The sequence below is a fragment of the Camellia sinensis genome, chromosome 6 (genome assembly GCF_055761805.1).
Source record: "Camellia sinensis isolate YWXY chromosome 6, ASM5576180v1, whole genome shotgun sequence".
Taxonomy (NCBI): domain Eukaryota; kingdom Viridiplantae; phylum Streptophyta; class Magnoliopsida; order Ericales; family Theaceae; genus Camellia; species Camellia sinensis.
This window is the reverse complement of record NC_138966.1, coordinates 192,568,425-192,586,313: the sequence shown is the minus strand read 5'-3', so window position 1 is coordinate 192,586,313 and position 17,889 is coordinate 192,568,425. Positions and strand designations below refer to the sequence as shown.

The 17,889-nt window shown below is 31.1% G+C and overlaps 1 protein-coding gene across 1 annotated transcript; it reads left to right on the top strand.

Moving 5' to 3' along the window:
• The first annotated feature begins 11,591 nt into the window (after positions 1-11,591).
• Positions 11,592-17,300, top strand: LOC114306082 (putative serine/threonine-protein kinase At1g54610). The gene is made up of 8 exons (XM_028251248.2): positions 11,592-11,946; positions 12,170-12,852; positions 12,955-13,239; positions 13,343-13,660; positions 14,381-14,608; positions 15,661-15,761; positions 16,371-16,485; positions 16,764-17,300. The coding sequence occupies exons 2-8, from the start codon at positions 12,466-12,468 to the stop codon at positions 17,040-17,042; spliced, it is 1,713 nt and encodes a 570-aa protein (XP_028107049.2). The 5' UTR covers positions 11,592-11,946; positions 12,170-12,465; the 3' UTR covers positions 17,043-17,300.
• Positions 17,301-17,889: the final 589 nt, after the last annotated feature.

Sequence of the window (17,889 nt, the reverse complement as noted above, 5' to 3'; positions counted from 1 at the left end):
CATTGATAATCACGCTTCCGTTTAACCGTTCATCAATGGATTCAGGTATGTCATTTTGTCTTGATTTCTTGATAATACACATGGTAAATGATCCAAAGTGTAAGGTTTATGTTCTGAAATTTATGTTGACAATTGGTATCAGAGCATGCATATCATGTGTCTTATCAGAATTGATATGCTTTATTCATTCTATTTAGTTTCCTGGAATCAGATTCTGAATTTTCTTATGGATGTAAATTCTGTTTTTTCCTGTTTTGTTCTGTGAAAATGGCAATCTGTTTTTTGGAATTGTAAAATGATTCGGTGGGCAGTTTTTCTTTTTTTTTTTTCTCTCAAATGGATGAACATCATGTATTTATATATATATAGATATATCTTGCGATTTGATCGGTTTAATTTTGAACATCATAAAAAAAAAAACTATTTGTTTTTTGGACCCGTCAATTCTATTTATATATGTATATATATAATTGGAATTGCTGCAGATTATATAACATATACGGGGTCACAAATTTATAAATCTTTAAATTTAATGTAATTTCATACAACGTCTATAGAAATTTAATTTTCTAACACTCTCAATATAAGTCAATTCAAACAAGATGTCACAAAAGTGATCTCTCTTGTCTAGATTGTTTTATATGGAATGTTTTGAAGTTCATGTCTGTGTATCTCATGCGGGTATTTATCGGTCCAAAGACATGATTAAGACTTGGCAGAATTACACACACATTTTGTGGTGATAAACATGTGCCAATTGTCAAAAAAACCTAATGTGAATAATAAATCCATCAAAAGATAGATTTGTTATTTGACATAACTTATTGTCAATGTTTGATCGTTACAACAAGAATACCACTTACAGTTAATATCACTACCCAAAGGCTTGGTATTAATGTTGTGCTAGGTATCTTGAGATGTTGTCATTAAATTAATTTATTTAGAGATTATCTGTTTGGTAACTTAATGTGAGCATAATTGTTTATTCCTTTTATTTTCTTTTCTATTCAGCTTTAATGTCGACTACTTCAATCTCTGCCAACATGAACAATGTTCTAATGTTAAATGGAACAAACTTTAAGGACTGGAAAGAGAACATATTGATTGTTCTCGGCTGCATGGACATAGACTTGGCATTAAGGATGCCAAAACCGAATGCTCTCACTGCACAAAGTACTCCTGAGGAAACTGTGTACTTTGAAAAGTGGGATCGTTCTAACAGGCTAAGTCTTATGATCATGAAGCGTGGGATTCCAGAAGTTTTTCGGGGTGCAATAACAGAGGATGTTACCGTTGCCGGTGAATTTCTTTTCGAAATTCAAAAGCGTTTTGCTAAAAACGATAAGGCTGAAACAAGCACGCTTTTAGCAAGCTTGATTCAATAAAGTATAAAGGCAAGGGTAATGTTCGCGAGTACATCATGGAAATGTCTCATCTTGCTTCAAAACTTAAGGCACTAAAGCTCGACCTATCTGATGATTTGCTCGTGCATTTAGTTCTCATCTCTCTTCCTGCACAATTTAACCAATTTAAGGTCAGTTATAACTGCCAGAAGGAGAAATGGACTCTCAATGAGCTCATTTCATTTTGTATGCAAGAAGAAGAGAGATTGAAGCAAGAAAGGACTGAAAGTGCTCATCTGGCAAGTACCTCCAAGCATACGGGCAAAAGAAAGCATAAGGGAAAGGAAGTTGCTATTCCTCAGGGTCCGGAACCAAAGAAACAGAAAGTGCAGGATGGTTGTTTCTTTTGTGGCAAGCCTAGACACAGAAAGAAGGATTGTGCCAAATACGTCGCCTGGCGTGTAAAGAAAGGTACATTTCATGTTTTGGTTTGTTCTGAAATAAATTTAGCTTCAGTACCAAGAAACACTTGGTGGGTAGATTCTGGTGCTACTACTCACATATGTGTTTCTATGCAGGGTTGCCTGAACTACCGAAAGCCAATTGATGCTAATAAGACACATGATATGCATGATCCAAAGTGTAAGGTTTATGTTCTGAAATTTATGTTGACATGAGACCCACACATATGTAGGTTTGTGTGGATCTCACATTCATGTGAGAGATTTAATAAAAAAATTTGATAAATTATTTGAGTTCATAACATTTTTCATAATTTATACACCTTTCAATTAAATGGCATTGGAATCATTCATATGCAAATAAACAAAAATTTGCTCAACTTTCAACATTATTATCAGCTCCTAATTACATATGGAGTATAATTTACAATTATTTTCAAAAGTAATTTGGTGAAAATAATGAAACATGATTTTTTCTTTTATGGGGCACAAGTAATTTTTAAATATTTAAATATTTTTAAAAAATTTATTTTGTCAAGTTGGTTTTAATTTTAAAAAAAGAAATCTACCAAACACTAGAGAATTTTTTTTTTTTATAAAGATCACAATTAAAGGAAAAATATTTTGTGTCTACAACCAGTTTATAATTGTTTAGTTTTCTTTCTAATAATTTTATTTCATTTTAGGGTGAATTACACTAACAGTCCCTATAATTTAGAATTTGTATTATTTTAGTCTATGACTTTTCAATTGTGATACATTTGACCCTGAATTTAAAATTTTATTTCACATAAGGACAATTAAAGATATCATTGCTTAATTATAAGGGAAAAATAGTCAATTTAATAAAATATAAACTAATTTGACAAAAATAAATGTCAAAAAAACATTTTTAAAATTTTAAAAATTATTTATACCCATCAAAGATAGAATTATGTAAAATTAATAAATCTTTAGACATTTATTTATTTATTTATTTTACCGAATTAATTTTTATTATGTGTTTGGATAATGATCATGTAATGGGTGGTTGTTAGACTTTTAAGCCACATTTGTTTGGCGGATTAAGTTGGATGAGATTGTTAGTGAGAAGAAGGTTAATGAAGAGATTGTTAATGTGGGGATTAAGTAAAGTATATTTGTTATGATGATAGTGTGAGAGATGATTAGTTATGGAATTGTTAAATTATTTTTATATTAAAAAAAACTAAAACAAACTTGTGCACTGGGTTAATATATATATATAATAGATTTAATTCACTTACTATTTTCTTAATTTCACCTAAAATTCAACCAAACTAATCCCCTTACTGAGGGGGATTAGTAAGCCCCTCAAACTATTACTGTAACGCTCCCAAAATAATACAATAAAGATAACTCATATGCAGAATAAATATGAGAAGCAACATACTTTCACACGTCAGAGTTTACTGTTTAACAAACAAGTAAATGTCACAAAGGCTTATATCTTTCCAAGTCATTACTTGGTTATACGAATAGAGTCTTGCTCTTTACAACTTAAGCCATTGGCTTTACAAATAACAAACATACACACATCAAGCATAAATATGAAGCTCTTGTTTCCCAAAAGTCCATCCATGCTATTGCCTTTGAGGTAACACCTCACTTGCACCTGAAAATGATATTTCAATATAGGGTGAGCCAACAGCCCAGTAGAGATAATCTAACACAATTTATGAAGTTTAGCAAAGGTATAAATACCACGTATATAAACAAGACCGATATGGAAGCATCCCCAAAGCCTACATATCCATATGCCACTAAAGCCAATCTTATTTCATTGTTTCTTCGATTCATATCCAGTTCATATGTGTTACTCAATTCATGAGTTAAATTCATTATCTTTCAATCAACCAAAATGAGACTACAACTCAATGGTTCTTCAATTATGCAAAATACACATAAACACTTCAAACCTTGCCATTTTACGGATATTTCGTCTGCGAGAACCAGCACCCATTATATATGAAACTTTGAGTCTTTCACCCAGAACACTCCCGCCAATTTGCTTTAAATGGAGTCCATCCCCTTTCTCCTCCCAAACAAATATACATATACAATGTATTTATAAACATAATCATATATAGAGTACATCCACTATCTCCTCCCAATAAACATACATATACAATGTATTTATAACATGGTCATATTCAATGACACCAACCATAGATTAGCATTAAATTGCCTAATCCTCATACAATTTCTACAATAAATATTGCTATCCTCCATCGATAGCCAAATACAATTATGTCCAAGATATATTCAATATCGGATTTAATAGTTTATTCAAAACTTTCATAAGTGAGATAATACATATCCAATATCACCATTTATATCAATAATCATCCAATTTAACATATTCAATATTAATTCTAATTATTTATACAAAATAATCATTTTATCAAATTAGGGCAAAAATCTCCATTTTTCCAATATTGACCCAAACACCAAAAATCAACTATTTTGGTACACCAAGATCCTATATTCAAACCCCATACTCATTTATCTCTCATACATTGAAAACCCCTATTTTCATTTCACACCAAAATCTTAGATTTGTCCAAACCACAACCAAATCTCATCATCTATACACAATAGCAATAACTAAGCTAAAAACCATATTAGAGTGTAGAAAATCCCTACCTCAAGTATTGAAGAATAATAGAGATGAAACCCCAAAATTTACGGTGTCGAAACTCGATCTCCACCGTACACAATAAAGCCCTTGAGAAGTTATACAACTTTGGTGAAGAACTTAGGTCTAAAACCTAATGGATTTGAAGAAATCAAAGAGAGAAGATGGTTTCTAGAGAGAGAGGCTCTAGATCTGGATCTTGGAGACTTTTAGAAAGAGAGAGGATTGCAAAAAGTGATCTGAAATGTCACTTTCGCGAGCTGATAAAACGCGGTCCGCTCGAGCGTGGAAAGCCCCGCTCGAGCGTGAAACCCTGCGCTCTAGCGTGAAATACGCTCTCCCAGTATTTTTTTGCAGACACAGTCCCCGCTCGAGCGCCCGAATTCCCGCTCGAGCATGGAACAAAATTTGTGAAGTCCGCTTAAGCACATAAACGGCCGCTCGAGCAGACAAGCAATTTTGAATGCATTTTTCCTTTTTGCTTCGAGGGGCGCTGCCCCGAACCCGCCACGAGGCGCTACCCCCTCGACCCCCGCGAGCTGACTAGGCAGCTCGACCCCCGACCAGTCTAGTTGAAGTGGCAAAACGTGAAAGAAGGATCGAAACCGGGATCGTTATAATTACTCCCTTTCCCAAATCATCACCAAACAAGTTGTGGGTGAGACCCACAGCCATAACACTCTAATCCCTTCTCTCACACCCATAAACAAACATGATCTTAATGTGTAATTGATACATTTAATATATGAAAAATATTTTTAGTTTTGGATTTTAGAAACTTGTGTCAAAAATTAGGAATGATGATTTGGTCATATTACATTAAACAAGACTTAATGCAATACTAAAAAAAATATGAGTTAAATGGAATAAAACATTTAATTTAGAGAAAGGTGATTTATCAAAAAATAGCCCTTGTTAATTTTTTATTTTTTAATTATTAAATAAATCTGATGTTTGTGTTAAAATGTTGAATTTGTGAAGAAAAAATAAAAAAATTTAACTTCACTTTTGCAGAGTGATTTGTGAAAGAATAAATAAATAATTAATTTATATTTCAATTTTTTCTTTTATTTTTCTATTTTCTCTATAAATATAAATTTAAAATTCAAATAAAATATAAAAAGTAACGACACACATATCACATTTTGAACTTTGGTCTTCCTCATTTCATAAAGTCACAACAATACACCATCAAAATTTAAAACTAATTTTAGTATTCAAACTTTTTTTAAACCATGTTTTGTTACAGTATATGAATTTACTCATAAGTAGAAAAAATGTATTGTGTAGTAAAAAGTTAATGGCTCGATTCCTCCCACCTTTATAATATATGATATGTATATATATATTTAAGTAAGATTTCATGGTACTGTAATGGTTTAGCTTTTGTTCAATAAACAAAACAAAAAATAAAAATGCACAATCTTCGACTTGTCAAAATCCAAGCCCATCTCATTTCTAAACTCTTCCCATTTATAGTGTATACATTTTTAACTAATTACAAGAAACCATTATTATTAAAATATGAAAGATGCTAATGACCGTCTTTTTAAACTGTCATTAATGCTGATAAACATATAAAATATGTTTAAAAAAATTGTATAAAAATTATATTAAATTTTAGTTCTATGTCTTTTATAGACAATTCAATAAACTGTAATTAACATGATCCTTAATATATAAGAACATTTTTATCCAAACTTTTAAAATTTTGTGTGCTAAATTTTTTTGAAAGCTTGGGTAGTAAATTGAAATATATCAATTTGACATAAAAACTGTATATCCGATATGCTAAATCTATTATTTTATTATTTTTAAAAATAAAATTATTTTATTTGATGAAATTAATATTTGACATCAAAATGAAACATGTTAAATTTAACATATTAAAATTTTATGCCAGATATCAACTCAGTATTTAATTTGTTAAGTTGTTTTCATTCTTGATGTCAAAATTTAGATATCCTCTGGTCACCTAAAATTTAACATTTCAATGTCATTGTTCTAAGTTCCTCTCATAGCTCTCTACATCATTTGGTTCCATTAATCCACTTCCAATCCAAGCATCATTAGAGAGGAAGAGATTGAGAATGTGTGGTCAACATAACCTTACCTACCACGAGGGTGGTGGCCTAGGAGCTAGGATACCCTTCTCGAATTTTCTCATTGTTTTCTTATTTGATGGGTTATTGGATCTACTTTTAAATCTAATTTCAATAATTTGAGCCGTTCATATTTTAAAATTTGTCATGTACATCATACTTGTAAAAAATCAAATTGATTGAATATCAAAAGAATTAAAAATCGTTTATTAAAAAAAATTTAATAAACAATTTTATTATTTAATAAAACTTTTAGTTCACGTGATTTTTGATATCAGATTGACTTGATTTTTTACAGGTATGATATACATGACAAATTTTAAAATGTGAACTGTTCGAATCATCAAAATTGAACCCAAAAGTCAGCCTAATGACCCATCAAATAGGAAGTTAAGTAGGGAATTAAAAGAGAGAATCCTTGCTTGGTGGCCTAATGGACAAAGCATTTCTCTCTATAGAGATGACTTAAATTCAAATCTTGGGGGATGTGAAAAATGATTTGATTTTTAATTGGTTCTCTTTGAAATGTTACACTGTACTCCGATTGATCCTAAACTCTTTTATGACATGTGACTAAGTTTCATTAGTATCTCGATAGTGAGTCCTTTCTTACGAGTCAAATTAAATTTGATAGACAATCAATTATTTTGAAATCATAACTTACAGATGTGATGAGAAAACTATCTAGCACCCTTTTTTTTTCATGTTCAAAAAAAAGAAAAAAAGTACATAAGCTTACCAACTTAACCACCCTGTCCTTATACATACTTGATATGACTTTACAATATTATTGTTTTAGCTTAGCTATAATTATTAAATTTATAAGATAAATAATTTAAATTTTTAAAATTAAATTTGTATAATAACGCTTTCTGATTTAAACATTAGACGGTATAGAATCATTTTTTTATTAGACTTTGTTTGAATTATAAATTTTGATATGAATTTCAAAATGAAAAGGAAAAAAAAGAGTAAAAATCCATGATCAAAATTCTCTTCCTTTTTCTGAATTGCTATGTCATAGATTTTGATAGAAATTTTAAATTTTAGTTTTTAATTCCTACTAAAATTCATGATTTATAAAAAAAAATTTAAAAATTATAATATAATAAAGCGACCAAATCTCGAAGTTAATTATGAGAATAACAAGATAGAAACTTTGATGAATGTAACAATTTCTTTTAAGAACAAAAGTGGGTATAGGGGCATTCCTTTATTTAATTGTTTTGTATAATCAAGAAGTCTAGGACATGACATTTGTATTTATTTATTTATTTATTAAAAAAAAAAAATCTAGGAGTTTAATAGCAAATCTCAAGAAAAATTTCCAATGTAAAATGGGTTGGCCCAAATCTCAAAACAATTGTTGTCAAACAATTGCACATAGCTTAGGATGTGTGTGTTTGGTTTGAGTTTTTTTGATTAAATTTTCTTAAAATTGAGTTTTTTATTTTTTGTATTTATTTTGTTTTTAGTGAATATTTTTAAAATTTTAAGTATTTTTTTTTTACTTTTTCAGATGCACCTTATTTAAATATGTCTAAAAAGTAAAAAAATTGTAAAAAAATATCTTAAAAATTAATAAATACATAAAAATATAAAAATATATACTGAATTCTCATATTTTTTTATATTTTTGATATTTAGTCAATTTTTAAAAGATTTTTTTTCACAAAAATAATACTTTTATGTGTATTTATGTTAGATGTATCTAAGATTAAAAAAATTACTTAAAATATTAAAAAAATTCAATAAAAATTTAAAAAAAAAACAAGAAAAACAAGAAAGTAATATTTTTTTGAAATGTTTTTTTGGAAAACCAAAAACAAACAAAGCATAGTTTTAATATTTAATAATATCATTTGATACAATAATTTATGAGTAATTCTAGGAACCCTAAATTATCTATCAAATGTTTTATCAAACCTCTCATATGGGTGTGAGACCCACACATATATAAGTTTGTATGAATCTCATATGAGAAATTTGGCAAAAAAATTGTAAATTATTTGAGATTTATGACATTTTTCATAATTTATACACCTTTCGATTAAATGGCATTCGAATCATTCACATGCAAAGAAACAAAAATTTACTCAACTTTCAACATTTAGGTCTCGTTTGAGAACATGTTTTTTTAGTAACTTTTTAATTTTTTAGTTAAATATGATGTAAAAAAAGTTAATATGTTTTGAATGACTTTTTGAATTTTTACGAAAAGAAGTGTAAAAAGTAAAGATAAAAGAGAATCTTTGACTTTTTTGTATAAGTTGTTGACTTTTTAACTAAAAAAATCACTTGTTTTTTACACATCGAGTATAATTTACAATTATTTTCAAAGGTAATTTGGTGAAAATAACGGAACAGGATTTTTTTTCTTTTATGGGGCACAAATAATTTTTAAGTATTTAAAAAAAATTATTTTGTCAAATTAGTTTTAATTTAAAAAAAAAAATCTACCAAACACTAGAGAATTTTTTTTTTATAAATATCATAATTAAAGGAAAAATATTTTGTGTCTATAACCAGTTTATAATAGTTTAGTTTTCTTTCTAATAATTTTATTTTATTGTTGGATAAATTACACTAACAGTCTTTATAGTTTGGAATTTATGTTATTTTAGTTTCTGACTTTTCAATTGTGACGCATTTGACCTTGAATTTATAATCTTGTTTCACATAAGGACAATTGAAGATACTATTGCTTAATTATAAGAGCAAAATAGTCAATTTGATAAAATATAAACTAATTTGACAAAAATAAATGTCAAAAAAATATTTTAAAATTTTTAAAAATTATTTCTACCCATCATAGATAAAATTATGTAAAATTGATAAATCTTTTAGACATTTATTTATTTATTTTACTAAATTAATTTTTGTTATGTGTTTGGATAATGATCATGTAATGAGTAGTTGTTAGATTTTTAAGTTACGTTGGTTTGACGAATTAAGTTGAATGAGATTGTTAATGAGAAGATGGTTGGTGAAAAAATTGTTAATGTAGGGATTGTTAGTAAAGGGATTAAGTAAATTGTGTTTGTTATAATGATAGTATGAGAGATGATTAGTAATAAGATTGTTAAATTGTTTTTATATTAAAAAAACTAAAACAAACTTGTGCACTTGGTAATAAAAAATAAAAAAATAAAAATTATGTAAAATATACTCAATTTACTCACTATTTTCTTAATCTCATCTAAAATTACACCAAGGTAATCCCCCTATTGAGATGGGATTAGTAAGAGCATTCACAGTGGAGCTGCTAAGGAGAGTGTTAGTGTCAGTTGGTAAGTTTTAGCTAGCAAGGTTTGTTGTTTGGTGCTGCAGTGGATCAGTTAGTGTGTGTGTTAGTGATGTGTGTTAACTTGTTTGTTATCTGAGGCGATGGTTTTAGCTAGCGGAGGGGAGTGTGTTTGTGTTCTTGCGGGCTGATCGGCCAGTTAACCGGTCAACGGCAAATATTTTTTTTTTTACTTGTTGGGATTTTTTTTTGGACTTGAAATTTAATTTTGAGCTGGAAATTTTTGATTAAACTAAATTATATATTTATTTTATTTATTATGTACACACACACACATATATATATATATATATATATAACACACATATTAACACACCCCTTAACACATCTATTGCACCATCACTCACTGTCTAAAATTAACAAACTCTTAACACATCTTAACAAACATTTTTTGGCCCTACTTCTATTACTTTTTGTCATATAACACACATCTTAATACACTTTTTTAGCCATCCCATTGTGGATGCTTTAAGCCCCTCGTACTATTACTCCACCTCCCACATCATTACCAAACAAGATGTGGGTGAGACCCACAGCTATAACACTCCAATCCCTCCTCCCACACCGATAAACAAACATGACCTTAATGTATAATCGATATATTTAATATACGAAATATTTTTATTTTTGAATTTTTTGATTTAATGAATTAGTTTAATAATGATATCAAAATTGTCGTCATATGTGACTTTGGAAAAAATAGAATCTAATTAAATGAAAATAAAAAAACAACCACCTATTACATGATCATCATCTAAACATATAAAAAAATAAATAACTAAATGTCTAAAACATTTATCAATTTTACACAATTTCATCTTTGGTGAGTAAAAATAATTTTTAAAAATTCAAAAATATTTTTTTTGACATTTATTTTTGTGAAATTAGTTTATATTTTTATCAAATTGACCAGTTTGCCTTGGGAATTAAGCAATGGTAATTGTCCTTATTTAAAACAATATTTAAAATTTAAGATCAAATGTGTCACAATTGAAAAGTTAGGGACCAAAGTGACACAAGTTTCAAACTATAGAGACCATTAGTATAATTCACCATTTATTTTATTTCATGTGTTTAAGATATTTATCGGATAAAATGATTTTACCATTTATCATTTCAATTTTGTTTTAATCTTTTAATTATTAACAAATATCACATTACTCTTTTATTAGTATATTTTGACCTATTCAATTTTGAAAATTATACAAATACACTCCTTTTTAAAGTTGCCAGAGTGTAAATGTGATATATTTTTATAATTAAAAGAGGTAAAAAATACAAATTAATAAATGAAGCGTAATATTTAATAATAATTTAAGGGGTGTTGATGTAATTAAACTCTTCAATTTTTAAAAGACCAGAGCAGCTTGGATGGGAGGAATTATCATGTCATTCAAAAAATTTAATTAGGTTGTGTTTTTTTAAAATTCTATTAGTTGTGTAATTTATAAAAGAAAAAATAAGAAATATGATGAAAAGAATAGCTAGTGTTTGGTTAAAATTTTAACTGAACAGGTAATTGGGATCTCTGACTAGCAACAATTATTAAACGGAAAATTTTTCATAAAAAAATTTTAAAAATTTTAATTGAATTATAATTTCATAAACTCTTACCGATAAAAAAATATTTTATTTATTAAAAAATAAAATAAAATTTCTATTTAATAATTCCTATCGGTAAAAAGTGTCAAGTATTTATATGATGCACTTGATACTGAAATAGCCAAATCCTATAATGACCAATAGAATCGTAAAAATATACACGTAATAATTTTTCCTTGCATAGACATGGAAGCTGCAGAGAACAGTAGAGAGAGAAAACAGAGAACATGAGAGAGAGAGAGAGAGAGAGAGAGAGAGAGACAGACAGAGAGTGTGTGTGTGGGAGGAAGAAAACAAGTTAGAGACTGTTTTTGTATAAATTTTCTCAATCAATTCTCTCTATAAATTTTCTTACATGGTAAAAAAATCCCAATGTATGCAATTATATAAATTTTGAGAGAGAAAGCAGAGCAGAAAAAGACCAACAACTGTAGTCTTTCTCGCTCTACATTTCCATGCAAAAATGCTCAATCTGCTAGTAAGTTTAATCCTTTTTCTATTGGATGTAACTCAACTTTTCTGATCTCCCAATCACCACTCACCCCACCAACAAAACAATGCACACACAAAAAAAGCACAATAAAGCTTGTTTTTTTTTTTTGCTGTGCATCACCTTTTTTCATGGCTTTGCTATAGCTGATTTTTGACTGCCATTGATTGTGGGGCTAACCCAGAAATCATTGCTGCTCGTACTTTGTCAGGCAAAAAGCTAGGGTTCATGAATTAGCGTATATTCCTGTCTTAATCATAAACATTGCCGAGATTAAGCTTCTTTCCTGTGAAGATTTTGTGTAGTTGGGATTTTAAAATTAGTCTGGGTTATTCTTGAATGAGAGTGGAATGTGATGAGAAATGAGTGTTAGGGTTAGGATTTTGGTGGGTGAGAAGACTTGTGTAGTTGGGATTTTAGGCTGATCTGGGTTTTCGTGAATGAAGGCGAAGAGTGTGGAATGTGATGAGAAATGAGGGTTAGGGCTAGGGTTTTGGTGGGTGAGAGATGGGTTGTGTGTTTGGGAGAGAGATTTCGTCGTCCGGACAGCCTAGCTTGGAGGTTGTAGTAGTAGAGAAGGGGAGAGAGAAGGAGAGGCAGAGGGATTTGGCAGTGGCAGTGCCATCTGTGGAGAGGATTACGGTTGTGAAAGCCGAGGAGGGCGGCGAGGTTGAGAATGGTGGTGATCATAAGGAGGAGCATAAGGATGAGAGTACAAAGTCAAGAGGAGAGAGAAGGAGGTCTAAGCCGAATCCAAGGCTGAGCAACCCACCAAAGCATGTCTGTGGTGAGCAAGTGGCTGCTGGGTGGCCATCTTGGCTCTCCGCTGTTGCCGGTGAGGCAATTAATGGGTGGACGCCTCGGCGAGCTGACACTTTTGAGAAAATTGACAAGGCAAGTATTTGTATTTCTTAGTTTAGTTGCCAATTATTGTTTTTTTTTAAAAAGGTTTATTGTCTTATTCTTTGTTGATTGCTTTCATAATTTTGTGATTAGATTGGGCAAGGCACGTATAGTAATGTGTACAAAGCTAGGGATGCTATTAGTGGGAAAATTGTTGCATTGAAAAAGGTTCGATTTGACAATTTGGAGCCAGAGAGTGTGAAATTTATGGCTAGAGAGATTTTGATTCTAAGACGGCTGGATCACCCCAATGTTGTGAAATTGCAAGGTTTAGTGACATCAAGGATGTCTTGTAGTTTGTACCTTGTGTTTGAATATATGGATCATGATTTGGCTGGACTCGCTTCGAGCCCAGGAATCAAATTCACCGAGGCTCAGGTTAGCTTATATTTGTTTGTTTGATAGTTCTTCAAGGTTAAATTTTGATTACAGTGTTTAAGTGTAGCTGTGTATGTTATGTTTTGTCTGTGATATGTGGCAGGTCAAGTGCTATATGCATCAACTATTGTCGGGGCTTGAACATTGTCACAATCGACATGTGCTGCATCGTGATATTAAGGGCTCAAACCTTCTTATTGACCATGGAGGGGTTCTTAAGATAGCTGATTTTGGGTTGGCCTCATTTTTTGACCCTAATCACAAGCAGCCAATGACTAGTCGGGTGGTTACCCTATGGTATCGGCCCCCGGAACTACTTCTGGGGGCCACTGACTACAGTGTAGGTGTGGACCTATGGAGTGCAGGTTGCATTCTTGCCGAGCTGTTGGCTGGGAAGCCTATCATGCCTGGTCGAACAGAGGTAACTTTGAAACTTCTTGACTTTACCCCTTTTGAGTAATACCTCAGCTTAACCATTCTAACTCTTTGGAGAGTACTGGGTTATGCTGTTTGCTCTGAGTAATTCACTATTCTACTCCTAGTCCTGGTTGACAAATGAATGAAATGACAATTTGTTTTGACTATTTGAGAAGGTTGATGATATTGAAAAGTGTCTTGTGTATGTCTTATCTCCATTTGTTTTAATACAAAAAGAATAATTGCAAGAAGTGTTTCTGCTGTTTTATGATGTTTGTCATTGTGATGATGATGATATTATTGAGCCTCGCCCGACATCAATTTAGTCGAACGAGGTATACTGAATCTTCACCAATGTTTGTTAGAACATGAAACGGAACATTAGGAATACATTCTCGTAAGCATTATGATTAGTGCTTGTTTTTTTATTTTATTTTATTAAGAGTTAGTTTTTTATAATACCATGATATTCCTCTAGATGCGTGTGCTTTTAACCATTTGATGTTGTTGCTTCTCACAGTTTAAGATATATAGAGTGGCTTTATCTGGATATGGGTATGCTTATGAAGCTGGCTGCATATTTAGCAATTAAAAAAGGACAGGGTTTTAATAACATTATACACCTTGATTTCGTTGCTGAATGTTAAAATCGACGATTAAATGGTTTTTGTGAGTCCTACTGTTTCCATGACAATGTTTTTTTTTTCTCTCTTTTTTTAATTAGGTGGAGCAGCTGCACAAAATATTCAAGCTATGTGGCTCTCCTTCTGAAGAATACTGGAAAAAGTCGAAGCTGCCACATGCAACCTTATTTAAGCCCCAACAATCATACAAAAGATGTATAGCAGAGACATTTAAAGATTTTCCACCGTCATCACTGCCGTTAATTGAGACACTTCTTACAATTGACCCTGCTGAACGTCAAACTGCCACATCTGCATTGAGGAGTGAAGTGAGCTTTTATATTATTGCCCCTTTTTATTTTCTGTATTTGCAATATAGGCTCTTGTTTGGGTGGTTTCTGCTTGTTTTTCCTCTGCTTTAAACTGGTTTATGGTCAAATAACTTTCGAGTTTATTTTTTCATGTTAATCACTTATCAAAATATGTGAGGTTCTCCTTTTAGGATATGACTAACAGATTAGTGAAATGAATTAATTCAATTACTGAGGCCCAGGATTGCCAAATAGTTTCTGAAGTCCTTGCTGAGTCTTTTTGATAAAACTGAAATTTATGTGCTGAAAAGTTTACTACTGAATATCTAGTGCTGAAATATTTAAATGTGTTACTAGTTGAGAATGAAAATGAAAATCTTTAAGTCGAGTCTTTCTGACTTGGACCTATTTTGAGTCAATCTTCAGATTTTAAGTGGTAAACAATTATATGTTATTAAACGCACTTAAATGTGAATTCACTGAATGTGTTCAGTTTTAAGTGTTTAATTGTGTTACCAAACAGGGCCTTAATTTTTTAGCTTAAGAGTTGGTGCTTTTTTAGTCACCCCCATGAAGGTACATTCAATAAGTCAAGTCTTTCTCTTGTTACTATCTTGTGTATAGAACAATGTTGTATCGATGACGTGCATGTTTTACATCAACTTATGATTTGCACCAAGAATGTTGTTTATTCTTGAAGGGATACACATTCACATGCTATGCTACCTTAGCTAAAAGATTCTTGCCACAAATAGAGGGAATTGCTTTGTACTATAAGAAGCCTTTCGGGGCAAATTTGTAGACAATATTTGTTCAGGTAAGATTCTCTAGTAATCTAGGCTGTGGATTTTGACAACATGGTATTTACTTTATTCTGTGAGGGGCTATAATCACCTTATATTTTTGAATTTTTTAAAAAAAAAATTTTATTATATTATAAGGAAAGGAGCCAAAAAAGGTCCTTATTGAAAAATCGAAGAAAAAATCCTTGGGTTAAAAGTTAAAAAGAGCCTACTATTATTCATACTAGTGGATTGTCAAATTTGTATAAGTTGCTTTCTTTTTGACAGTTCTTCATAACCAAACCTTATGCTTGTGATCCTTCAAGTCTTCCAAAATATCCTCCCAGCAAGGAGATGGATGCTAAACGACGGGATGAAGAAGCTAGAAGGTTGGTAGAGGACTTTAATTATTAAATCTTGATATTCTAAAATTCTGATTGCAATCTTCATTATCCCTGCTTCTTTTCCAAAAATATGCATAGAAAAGGAAAATAAAAATAAAAAGTATATTTTTTGTTGCTATAATGGGAAATTATGAACAAATGAACTGTATAACAAACCACTTACAGAAAAAACCTTCATAAGGAATTTACTAAGAAAATTGTGCTGCATAAGTTCTTGTAATTTTCAGCAATTGATAAGAAATTATCCCTGCATAAGTTTTGTGACTATTTATTCACCCATGTATCAGTTTTCTCTATTTATTTTAAGAAAAATGACTTGGACCCCCAGCTGGGGGTGCTGGGGGTCGCCCATGATTGGGCAAAAAAAACAGTTTTTTTTTTTTTTAAAGTTTCCGGCCAATCCTAGGCCGACACGTGGCACTGGGGGGGGGGTCGGTGGGGGTCGTCTGGGGGTCTGTAGCATTGTTGTTATTTTAAACTTTCCAGTCAGTTGATAATTATGTCTTCAATTTTCTTAGCTAAGACAATAGTGAATGAGTGTTCATTTATAGTTTTCTCTCTCATGGGTAGCTGAAATGAGTTTCATGAATTTAGACTTCGAGCTGGTAAATCCAATGCTGATGCTGTGAAGAAAATTCGTACGCGTGATCGAGCTGTAAGAGCAATCCCTGTTCCGGAAGCCAATGCTGAGCTGCAAGCTAATCTTGATGTATGTCTGATAAACTTCTTCTTTCAGCTATATTGTTTTTTCATGCTTTGGTTATTTAAATTTACCAACACTAAGGCTTCAGATGTTTTTATGGATGAAACTTATTTTAACATTGAGTAGGAATTGCTTTTTAATGCTAAAATAATGTCTTGGTTCATTCATGTGGTATCTATCATGGAATTTTTGTTTTTTTTTGTTTTCCTTCCAAACTTGGGTTTTTATTGTTAAGTACTAATTGATTGATCTACACTGCTGTGTCTTGTTTATTTGTAAAACAGAGGCGGCGTCTAATAACGCATGCAAATGCCAAGAGCAAAAGTGAGAAATTTCCTCCCCCACACCAGGATGGAACACTCGGTTACCCTTTAGGTTCTTCACATCACATGGATCCAGCATTTGACCCTCCTGATGTCCCATTCAGTTCCATGAATTTCTTGTATTCAAAACCATCCATCCAAACTTGGTCTGGCCCATTGGTGGACCCTGGTGCTGTCGGTGCTCCCAGAAGAAAGAAAGATAAGAAGTCTGCTCGGATCAAGGGGAATGAAGGGTTGTAATATAATCTCTGGTTCTTACGGGAGATACAATTCATGAATTTACATGTGTTGCTGGACCAGTATGCCTTTAATACAAACCAGAATACCTGTTAAATTGCATTGAGAGAGTAAAATATCTTGTGTGTCATATTTCTTTTATGTCCTATTTTTTGGATTGGCGAGAAGCTTCACTGAGCATTGTACATGTTAATTTTTAATTATCCTTTTGTGTTGGCAACTAGTTCAAATTCTAATAAATATGTCAAGAACCTTTATTTTTGTCTTTCTTCTATATTAAACCGGTGTAATGTCTAAATTTGAGTCTTATTTTTGTCTTTCTTCTATATTAAACCGGTGTAATGTCTAAATTTGAGTCTTATTGTCACACGATGGAATAGACCATTGATAATGACCACTGATAATTACAATTACGAGATAATGAGAGTACCATGTAACATGAACATGATTTCTACATAACATCAAAACTAATTCAATATCAAACTAATAGGTACAATTGTAACTAAACTAAACAAACATGTATGGAATGAATTAACTCCCAAATTCTGACGGATTCTTTACATTGGAATGTAAAAGATGGAATCTCTGTTTCTTTTTCATCCAGTATTTCATATCATGGAATATAAAAGATGGAATCTTTAATTCTTTTTCATCCCTTATTTGATGAAATGCAAAACATGGACTGTGTAATTTTTTTTCATCCGTAATTTTATCAGTAACAAGTGGCTTACTAATATAATTGCGGTTCAAACCATCCATTTTAATCTGCTCCAATATCTCATCAAATCCTCATCTAGATTGCTCTTTTGGGCAACTCTATTCTCTTTAACTGCATCAACATCGAAATCTT